This window comes from Morone saxatilis, unplaced genomic scaffold (genome assembly GCF_004916995.1).
Source record: "Morone saxatilis isolate NCDOM2014 unplaced genomic scaffold, NCSU_SB_2.0 Contig22, whole genome shotgun sequence".
NCBI classification, from domain to species: Eukaryota; Metazoa; Chordata; class Actinopteri; family Moronidae; genus Morone; species Morone saxatilis.
Genome location: NW_023339785.1, coordinates 21,739,921 through 21,751,848, shown reverse-complemented (window position 1 = coordinate 21,751,848; position 11,928 = coordinate 21,739,921). Strand labels below are relative to the sequence as shown.

Below are 11,928 nucleotides of genomic sequence, written 5' to 3'. Positions count from 1 at the left end.
CACTTGAGGTGAGTCTGTTTTGGATGAATATTTATATATATTTTTATTTTTCTTCTCCCCCCCGTTTCTCACTCAGACACAAAGGAAACGTTTATTTTATTATTATTTATTATGTGAGGAGGAGAAAGCGTGGGAGAGGAGCCTGGTCTCTCTTCCACGTTTTCTCTCATATCATTTTTCTGCAATTGATGAATTAAATGATATCGATAAAAAATTGGGGGAAGTCGCTTCAAATCGGTATTGATCCAATATTTATTTATTTTTTGGAGGGGGGGACAGTAATATTCAGTGAGTGGAGGCGTAGGTTGTGTCCGTGAATACTAATTGCTGTCAGTTGCTGTCTCTGCTCCTCTTCTGGGTCTATTTTATTTATTTATTTATTTATTTTGGCGTATTAAAGGGAATCCCCCAGAAATGGGTGATGGATTTAATGACTGTATAGGTCAGATATGAATCCACTGGCATGTCAAGCCGGTTAAACTCAGCCTCCATTCATTTACAGCGGCTGCCCCTTTGTGTGTAGGTGTTGAAGCAGCCATGTGGAGCAGAGAGAGCGCTTCTCTACTTCTCATCTGCCTGCTGGCGCTCACAGCTCTCTGGAAAACCAGGTGAGTCTTTTGAATGGGAGACGCCTTGAAGCGATGATCCCTGAACTGTAGGACCGAGGATCACTCACTGTGTCTCCGGGGACGGACTGGGGGTCTCAATTTATCAAGTTTTTTTATTTATTTATTTATTATGCTGGATTCATTATCAGTGGGGATCAATGCGCAGGAGCAGAGCCAGTTTACCGCCTTCAGTATCCTCAGTCTGACCATAAAAATAACCCCCGAGGGCATGTGGGTAATTATGTATCTGGTATAGTGCCTTTGTTAAAAATGCATATTGCAAGTACAATTTCTAATGGGGACCTGGTTTCCAAGGTTATTTGATATTTGCTATTCCATTTGTGATAGAAACAGTGAAAAGGAAGAATTAAAATGACTCTTTAATAAGGTATTATTTGTTGTTTTAATTGCCTTTTTTCTATAATTTACGATCATAGCTATAGCCTGTATCAACCTTGAAATGCAATTTTGTGACCAAATGGCTTTTCTTCCAAGGACAATACAACTATCAATAAATCAGAATCTGGTTTTATGGGCAAGTAGATTTTTTTTTATGTAAAGGGAATTCGCTTTGGTGTTTTGGTCCATAAAAATAAAAGAAAAAAGTCAAGTAAGTTAAGATTCATAATAATAAAACAGACATTTACAAAAAAAATCTGAAAAACAAATCAAAATCATCTTGAATTACTATAAACTGAAATGCCTGAAAGTGTGTCTAACCTTCAGTTTTTTTGAAGCAGGCACCCCTAGAGGCTGTTTTATCAGAGGACATCTCACATTATCACATCAGGTGTAAAGGTGTCTTTTGATATAGGGAGTGACAGTTTAGGTCATCCGAGTGCTTACACTAAAGGACAATTGACAAAAGAAAGAAACAGTCAATGTCAGAAGCACGAGAGGCAATTCAAATAAGGCCACTGAATCCCCTCGAGGCTCCGCTATGTCCCCACTGACGTACAGAAAACTTGTCTGGGCCAAATTGTCCATCCTATCATCTAGTGCTATATAGGCCTTTTCAGACGACATTTTGACATCTCACCACAGGAAAAATACAGCAAAAAGTGTAAAAAAATAAAGGTTTAATGTGGCTGAATTCCATTTAGCATCTTCAGTTTCAGGGTCCAGGTTTACTGGGACACTGGAACAGAACAGGACCATTGTTGACGTTATTAACACCAACGTAGAGAGTATAAGTATAAATGTCTGTTGTGAAAAAGGGCTTTTTAAATCATGTTGGCAGAATGGGAAGAACAGGAAAACCACACAATTTATAGGTAACATGTAAAACCAGATACAAACTTACTACTTATGTTGAATTTTGTGAATTAGCTTTATTGTAATGGTGTTAAAATTACATTTTCTTTAGATGTAACTGTCAAAAACAAGATGAGGTCTGTACAATACAGCATGAAATAAGATAAATAAACAAGATTATAAATGTAAATATGAAGAGGGAGGCACTTGAATGAGCAGGTAAGGTAATATGATGAACACAGCATAATAACATTTATAAAACGCATACCAGTATCTGTAATTGTTATGCATGATCTGATCAAACCTTGAAAACTAGCTAGCTAGTTAGACAGATCATGTTAACATGAAACAATAAGAAAAAATGCTGTTGATTAATCTATAATTATGGATAAATGTGAAAATGTAAGTTATATCTTCCACCCAAGGTCTCATGCAAATGCTAATGGAGGTTTAATGGTGATTTGATATGTGCTCTGATGCTATGCTAACAGAGCCTTAAAAATATGATTTAAATGTGGTAAAATGCTGTTGCAGTACTAGTAGAAGAACATACTTGAAAATAAGAAATCAAATATTCTATTAGGTTATAACGCCAGTAAGTAGGCTACATTAATCGAACACTTTCTCTGGTGGTTATTAAAAGAATATGTTCCAAACTGAAAATACATTATAAACATTATATATACATTTTATTTTGCTGCTTATAGTAACATATGCCCATAACCTGAGGCTGTTACACCAGAGCTGTCGACAGTGGTAATTATGTGGAGCTTTAATGTAGGACCTTATCAGAATTTATTTATTTACCATGAATCTCTAGCTCTGATTACATTTGCATATTCAGTTGTGTTTTGGCTCCAAGATCAGATGGCTCACAAATGTTCTGCCTTGAACTGGGTCATCCATGTGGCTGAGAAACAATGTCTATGTGTGTGTCTGTGTGTGGGTATGTATGAAATCTGCCACATAATAACAACCTCCTTTTCCCCCCATAAATCAGGCCTCTGAGTTATGAGTCTAAATACATTTAAAATGTAAAGGTTCAGTTTGTTTAGAAGGATCTATTGGCATAAATTGGATATAATATTCATTTCATTAGTGTATAATCACCTGAATATAGGAATTATTGTGTTTCTGTTGCCTTAGAATGAGACGTTTTTATCTACAGATGCGGCCGCCATGTTGAGCTGCCATGTTTCTACAGTAGCCTCAGAACAGACAAACCAAACACTGGCTCTAGACTTGGAAAGGGGAGGGTGAAGCGAGGGAGTTTCAATCCGCAACTGAGTCGCTAGATGCCATTAACTCCTACACACTAGTGTCTTTAATCAAACAAAAGTTGAAGTGTCTGTTATCATGTCATCGTGTGTCCGCCAACTAGGTCAGTGAATGCCGATGCCACATCTGATGCCTTTAAAACCAACATCACCCTGTTCACACGGATCCTGGACAGCCTGCTGGATGGATACGACAACCGTCTACGGCCTGGTCTTGGGGGTAAGGCAATGACCTTTTATCACTGGATGTACAAAACTTCATCATTTGAAATCTTCACTTTTTAGATCTTACTATCTTACTTACTCATTTAAAGTTGTGCTTCCATTTGTTACGAAACAGTACGTCTCTTTTTTAAACGGTTGATGGCTCATTTGGAGTGAGAACACTTCATTTAACATCAGCTTTTGTAGTACAGATAAGCTTTTGGCAGCAATCCCCTCAAGAATAAACTGACAAACACACTCTGTGCAGAAAACATTTAGGTTATATAACACTCACTCCACTTCCTGGAAAGTAACAACGGCCAAACTGGCCACATTTAACCCCACAGAGGGATATATTCTCGCTTGAGTTTTTCTGGTTTGTTTCTGCTGCATGGTTGTAATGCTAGTCTGACTGTAGGGTCGTGGTTGAAGCAATGTCAAAGTAATATGTCGGAAATTTGGAAAAATTTAGCTAAACAATTGTTATATTTTATTCACTGGTCATTTCATCCAGCGGTCTATTCCTTTATAACCTAAAGGAGCAGTTTTAATAAAACGCGACATTCAGAGTTGATTTCTTTTGTAGTGTCTACGCATGGTCAGACCCAGAAATTGCAGTATTCAGAGTAGATTTTGGAGAGTTTGCACTTTGAGGTGCACAGCCTGAAAGCTTTAGTCTTTCTGTAATTATTGGCTGAATGGTTACTGTTGATTCAATGGAAATCTACCAAGCCTCCATCACACTCTAAATGGTTAAGACAATGTTATAAAATAGCTCAAGCTCGAAAAACTAGGAGATTTTTCAAAGCATTTCATCTTCTACTTTGAAGGAAATTTGCATTAAAAGATGAATGAAGCATATTTTCCCTGAAACCCCTTTCCCACCCCCAACCATCAGTATATCTGACAGTTTTATATATATATATATATATCGTGGTGAGTGCGTGAGAGTTTGGGGGGCGGATATATGCACTTGATGTAGGTGGGTGAGGTAGGCTACGTAGTGGTTTTGTGTTTGGTATATATATATTGCACGAGTATTTGTGCATTAGGTTTAATCCTACATGTTGGAAAGACATAAAAAGATTTACAAATAAAATATTCAGAATCAAATATAATTACAAATAGTATATTAAGTTTCCTGAGCTTCTGAGAGGTTTGATAAATTGAAGCTGCAGAAGCATTACAGGCTTCAACATTTTCCCCACTCTGTGTGTGTGTGGAGGAGAATCACATCTTCTCCTATGGCTACAGTGCTTCCCTCTCCATCGTCACCTCTCCCATCTCATCCTCCATGTTTGGCATCTCATTTCCAGCTGGCCCCTCACCCCAAAGCTGAGCTCCTCCCTCAGGATTTGGTGCCATTTGAAATTCAAATTCCTGGGGCCATCAGCCCAGCCCAGGAGCTGCCATATGGGGAACAGACCTCCTTTAGCTTGGCAGCACTCAGCCTGTACAACTGGACCTATACATTAGTGCTGTTTGCTTTTTTTCTGTGTAGAAAAGGCATTAATGTTTGGCCTATTACTACACTGCTGCTCAGATACATATCTTACTTTGTCACAGCCTGTTTCCATCAAATATGGTTTATGCACCAAAATCTATACTTAATCCCTGAAATATATAAACGGAGAGTACATTTCTGATTTAGATTGTTGTAGTTCATTGGAGATTTATGGAATGGAATCAATAAAACTATATTGATTTTTACAGAGAAACTACATTATAGCTTGGGGTTTGTTTGTTTTTTGGTATCTTTCCATAATAATGTTTCAGCATATTGTAATTCTGTGTCGTGGTCTGAGAGAAAACTAGACTTCTGCACATCCTCTTGGCTCTGTTTTCAGGCTTTAGACAATATATCCTGTGATGGGAGACTTCAGCCAATCACAGATTATTTCAGAGAGAGGGTGTTTCTATTAAGTCTGATTTAATGGTGGAAAATCCTACACAAAATTCAACAACTTGTGATGCATTTCCAATACCGCCTTTGCCTACAAAGGCGTATAGTACAAGAAATGTCACTGTGATGCCGCTTGGATCAACTAGTGGCAAAAGAGCATGATGACAAACAGTAAACAACTTTTGAGGGGGGTCAGTGGTGTGTATCCCTGCCTGGTGTACTAGTCGTGCAGCTTTCACTGGCACAAAACTGAGCATTTCCTTATCCATGTTATTAGATGTCGGTGTGACAGTACCCCTTTCCAGAGAAATCAAGTTCTCCACTTTTTCTTGCCCATCACCGCCACAGCAGAGAGTTTTTGAGGCAGTCAAAAATGATGTCTGGACCATCTTCTCATCCAGCTGTTCTGTTGATTTATGCTGCCTTTTTCCGATTGATAGCCAACCAACCCTACCTCTAACCCTAACCCTAACAAATGTGCTTTCACAGAAACACTAAGTAGCACATTTCTTATCTATTTGACCTTTATTTTACCAGGAAGTCCCATTGAGATCAAAAATCTCTTTTATAAGAGAAACCATATTAAAATACAACATAAACAACATGATATACACAAAAATCCAAAATAAAACACAAACTATTCAAACACAGTGGCTTCTCAAGAAAAACAACCAAAAGCCTCTGTCATCACATTCTTAAATTCATCAAAGGATATTAACTAATTTTAAACATTGACAGTGACAGTGACAGGTAGCACATATTGACAGAACACTCGCATTGCAGCTGCCTGTGAAGCTTGAGATGTTCTGTCTTGGGTCCACGGAGCGCTGTCGGGGCGTCTTTGAGAGGACGAGTTGCGGTAAGATGGTCTTGGCAAACCCTACAAGGCAAAAGGTTTCGCATTGCAACCGACTCCTTCTGCTGGCATTAGAACTTCTAGGTTTGGTGGCAGGGCCTTTAGAGGAGTGATACGAAGCAGCAGAGAAAGGCAGAAGGTTTTGCTTTCTGCAGTTTTAATTAATGATTCTCCACCAACAGACAGCTCTGTCTTTAACATGATCCCTGCCATGTTAAAGACAGAGATCAGTGATCTGAAATAAAACACTTGAATAAAACATTCAAACACAAATTAGGCGCTTTCATCTTAAGTGTCTTACAGTACAATGAGCACATTCATTTTTATCAGGATTTGGCCCCAGTGGAAGCCCAAACCCCAACACTAAAGATGTAGCACCATGACTGTATCCATTAACGTACACAGAGGCAACATCATGGTGCAGAATTCAGTGGAGAAACAGGAACATGGCATCAGATGGAGGTTTCCACATCGTAGACACATTAGGTTTGTGTGTCACATCTGTGGGAAAAACATGTTAATGCTTCACTGGACTTTGGTTTATAACACATTTATAAAGGCTGCAAAATGTGTCTAATCAAAGCTGCACATGTGTACATATAGTTTATTCAAGGATACAGTGTGAATCCCTTTGACAGTTTCCATGGTCTGAATGGTGTGCTACCAAAACAAGAGCCTGAATCCCGATGTAGCTAATATATTTACTGTACGTAATGTCTCTGTATGAATTTTTAAATATTAAATTATTTATTTACAGCCAGAATTACAAAATGTACTTTACTGCGCAGTCATTTCACTCAGTGGCGGTGTCGTCCCTCCGCCACATGATAATTTAAATAATAGAAAACAGCAGTTTGGGACACGGCCTGTGGACAAAATAACACAAAATAAGGAACACCTGTGTAATGTAATGCAATAACAAGATCTCAAACTACAATTAAACATTTAAAAGCTTCTTAAAAGTAGAATCAGTTACAGGTTGCCATAGATTGCATTAGATTGTACACAAAATGATACGATCCTATATCGAGGCTGAACACTGAGTTACAGTTTACATGTTGTGACATTTAAATCTATCCTGATGAGCGCGCTGCCGTTTCTTACTGTAGTGAACGAGAGCTGTGAGTTCAAACAGTACATCCTCCACAAATGATAAAGATGGAAAAGATGAATCTAGGGCAGGGGTTTTTCAAGATGAACCCTGGTCCCCTTGGGGCTACTAGAAGGTTTCAGGGGATAGAAAAACTGTAATTGTTTCAACAATGAATGAATTACTGTGTGGGTTTAGGCTGCACATTTCTCTTGAAGTTATTTATAGAAAATACAATATAGCCACAGCCATTTGATGGCTAAACAGGCCTCTTGCGTTCATTTTATCTAATATAGAGCCTATATCGTAACTACTGTGGACTAAATTGTATCCGTAACAGGTTTAATTCAGGATTTCTTTTCCTACTCGTCGCCTGTTTTAAGTGTTGAAGCAGTACCAAGCTCTTTTAAAATGCACCAATTGGTTTCTGTCACTTACACTGAAATCAAGCCAGGCTGCAGAGAGTGAATGCAGAAAACACAGTTGCTCCCACATCATCATTAGTGTGACTGCGAGGCAGTTCACTTCTGTTCATATTCACACTTCTGCTTCTAATTTGTTTCCCACCCCAAAAAAATTGTCATCTAACTATGACTTCATGCTCAGAGCTATGTTCCGGCTTTATAGCACCACCAAGCAAGTTTTTTATGTCAAACAAATGTTTAAATTAAAAAAAAAAGGGTCTTGGTTAGTCTATCCATGCATCTGTTTATAGAAGAAGCAAAAGTTAGAATGAATCTTTAAAGCTGCACTAAGTCCAGTATTTATTATATATCTATATTATATTAACATTGGGTCAAATATGGCTCTGACTATGTGTGATGTGAAAGGTGTCGCTCGTAGTAACAAGCCCACAGATAATTATCAGTAAACTCTGCTGTTCAATTGGGGAGTGTTAGCATCTCTATTAAAATAAATAAAAGCTCATTGTTTTGGTTCAATGCAACAGTCAACCCTGTGAAATCCATAAAAACCAGAAACACAAGTCCAGATGATGCTAATGTTGCTTCGTGTCAACTGGTTCTGTAAACAGGCAACAGGTTGCTAACACAGCTAACTCACCGAGTCCCACTCTTGTTATAGTGACCTTCGTTTGTATGATGAGTAAAGTAAATGAGTAAATTGACAACATCTGACTAAGTGACATAATTTATGGATATTTTATATTATATTCAAACCAACAACAGATAAACTGTACGAATAAGAGTGAACATACAATAACTGCAGGAAGTTTGTGTCAAATGAGCAACTTGAGCAGATTATTTCCTGTTACATCAGGAGTATTTAATGCAATTTTATGTCTGTATTATTTATTCATGCGTTCTTAATTGAGGTGTCTTTTCTTGACAAATTCAAGTTTTATTCTTCCCTGATGCTTGGTCATTGTTCTATTAACTCTTTGGTTGTTTTAACTTTTCTAATGCAGGATGAGGCTGTTTAGCAGAGAGTGAAAGTGAAGGCTCTGTGAATATACCTTGTGTTTCTTCACAGAAATGAGCGAAATGCTGAAATATAGGCCAACTGTATACACATTTAAAAAGTTTTCTTACACCTCTTAAAACCAAGAAGTCCCCCCATGAATCTTTGGTGACCCCCAGGTTGGGCACCAGTGCGTTAACTGATTAATGCAGCTTTAAAACTACACTTAAGTTTGATGCAATTATTACACACCTCCGGTTTTGTTACACTCCACATATTAGCTGTGGTGATCTGATCAGATTTCTGGCTAAAAATACACATTCCTCAGATGGATATTATTGAATTTTTGTGTTGTTTGCACTGTGGGTGATATTGTGACGCGTTACGGGTGGATTCTGGATGGATTGGTTGATTCTGTAAATGATGATCCTGGCTCCAGGGTGACTGCTGTCGCTGCTGCATGCAACTAGAAGAACCCCGGTGTCTGCTCAATGAGCTAAAAATGCCAGCAGGGCTAACCACACAGAAACATTAAACACAGCATTTTACCTACAGTACAAGACATCAGCTCTTAAGACATTCAATCAAAAAGCTGTAATGAACTTTCTTTAATCACTGTTGTGTCGCAGTAATCAGCAGTAGGGAGAGGAAGGCGGCAGTTATACAGATTGTTAATTTAAGTGCAGCTATTAAAACGTCCGACAGTTTGATCATCGTAGTAAAACCAGGTTCGGCTTATAAGAATTTCATCTCTCTGGAGTGATGTCATTCGTGCCTCCTGACCCATCCCGCTGTCCAACATTTTTTTTTTGCTGATGCTCTTTATCGCCATCCAAACTGGCAAGAGTTAAGTTGACATTTGGATAGTTTCACAGTGGGATGTACTGTCCCATAACACAGGCAGGTTTTCGTCTGACCAATTAAACATGGTTCAGCAGGCCCATCTGTACCATATGATTCAGATTATATTAAAAGCACATGGTTATGACTGTTCTGAATAAATGAACTTTAGGTATTGTCCTTATTCCTATAAATAAGTGTCCAAACGTCCTCGGGCATTAAATGCACTCTGGATATTTTTTTAAATAGTAAACATGTATTTTTCCTGAGGGCTGTGCTTTTCTAGGTTTGCTACTGTGAATTTGCTCCACTCATTCAATGCAAATGGACTGTCATTTGGTGGTGCATGTGGTTTTCTACAGACTTCTGTTTGTTGTTTATTATTGTGGTAGATTTATTGAATGTGTTGAGTTATACTACAAGCTTGCATAATACTTGATCTATACATACTTAAAAACAATACAACAACCAATCCGTGGCCCCAAAAAAGTATTTTTATGGGCTATTCAAGTAAACTCCCCATAACACAAACATGTACACATAATTATCTGGGCAAAGCGAACAAACTCCAAACAAAAACAAAATATGATCAACAACATTAAAGGTGCTGTATACAACTTTCAGACTAGATGTCGCACTAGAGCACCAGCATGTCAGACCAGAACAATGGCCTACCAGACTCCATTGACAAAAACACTACTTTTACTTCCCAGTTCATAAAACTTCATTCAAACAAAATAAAACTCGCCAAAATTGTCTTTGTTGGTCTTTCCACAACAATCACCAACTCTGTTTTGGTCGAACTAAACCCTTAATTCACTGAGTTAGAAGAGAAATGGTCTGTAATGGCTGCCATGTACTCCCTGGGGACAAACGCATCGCTCAAACTACGCTCAAAGTACGTCCACTACCAGTGCTTGTTTTTGCCACTGACAGGCTGAGATTGTTATTTTATGTGTCTAACAACATGGACAGGATCCCTACACAGGTATAACTTTTTGTTAAAGAGTGAACATAACAGAATAAAAAGAAAGGATGATATCAAAAATACAAAAAACAATGTAAAGCAATGCTCTGGAAACCACAAAATATCTAAAGAAAACATTATTTCTCATAATGAAATAGGCCAATAACTTGCTCTGGGTAGGACAAAGCGAAGCACAAAACCTAAATAAGATTGTTTTATACAAAGAACCAAAGTCTTATCAAATACTAACACAGGATAAATAGAGAGACAGGCAACTTATTTCTCTGTGCAATTGCCTGAATACATGCATGCAAAGATCACTTTCATAGCATCATTGTTGGCAAGATTCACATTTCATGGCATTAACCACTGGCTGTGCCTGAAATCGTTCACTTAGTCACTACTCACTATACAGACTATAAATAGTGTGTCAGAATGGAAAAGTAAATGAAAAAATCTGATACAATTCATCTGTTAGTGGTCTAAATGTACCTTTTTCTTTCTGTTTTCACAATGAAGGACGGTTCCTACCGCTTGGCTAGAGGCTGTAGATTTTATACTGCTTTTTTGGGATCATTTGCATCCAGTATATAAGGTGTGATATTATGATATATAACAGAATAGGCAGACCAAGTCACTGAGAAGTACAGTACTCCCCAATGATAAAATGCACCATATTGTATCTTTTTACAAGAAGAAATATGTTTAATGTCAAACATTTAGTTTTTAGTGAGGTAGCGTTTCTCTCTCTGTGAGCCACAGCAAAAACCTGATTATTGCAAATCAGCCTGATTCACATACAAAGGCCTGGTTTACATAAATAAATGCACCTCACCATCTTGTCTCACTAAATGGCTTGCAACCATTACCCGGCAACCTGCCACTTCCTTTTGATTTACATAACCTTATAAATAAGAAAGCATTTTCATAATATGTCTTGTTAGAGGGACGTGAACGGCGGCTTCCCCTTGCCATGCATGAGAGCACTTTACTGAGGAGTAATGATCTCTTTAGACTGTATGTGAGATGCTGTTCGCTGTGTAGTACCGAGTGTAGAGTAAAACGTGAAACCTTTTTGAATTTACCGAGCATGAGAGATCGAGCTTCAGTAATTATTGAAAGAGACAGAGTGTAGAGAAAGCAAATGGACCTGATGCAGCAGTGCTGATGCAGTAGCGCATTATCACTTGAATAGGAATCATGTAAGGCTTTGCTCTTCCTATCTGTCACATCAGTCTGAACATTTAGGACAAATTTTATACGCTTAAAATCATTGCTAAATTTGATCTTACAAGAGTTGCCCATGAAGTGGATGGCACAGGTCATGTATAGGTAGACAATTTATCTGATTGCCGAACAAAACAAGATTTGAAATAATGAATGAATAATCAGCAACAGGTACATCTGACATTCTTCATGTATTGTTGGAAGGTGTACAACTTTGTTAAATGTGATACACCGATCAGCGATTACATTATGAAGACGTGGGCTTCCCTGGTGGTCATAATGT

The 11,928-nt window shown here is 38.1% G+C and overlaps 1 protein-coding gene across 1 annotated transcript in view; it reads left to right on the top strand.

Moving 5' to 3' along the window:
• The first annotated feature begins 537 nt into the window (after positions 1-537).
• LOC118333180 (gamma-aminobutyric acid receptor subunit alpha-2) overlaps positions 538-11,928 on the top strand; it is a 32,600-nt gene continuing 21,209 nt past the window's right edge. Inside the window, exons 1-2 of the mRNA XM_035668715.1 lie at positions 538-608; positions 3,244-3,359. Coding sequence (XP_035524608.1) covers positions 538-608; positions 3,244-3,359 — 187 coding nt within the window. The remainder of the gene's footprint in view (positions 609-3,243; positions 3,360-11,928) is intronic.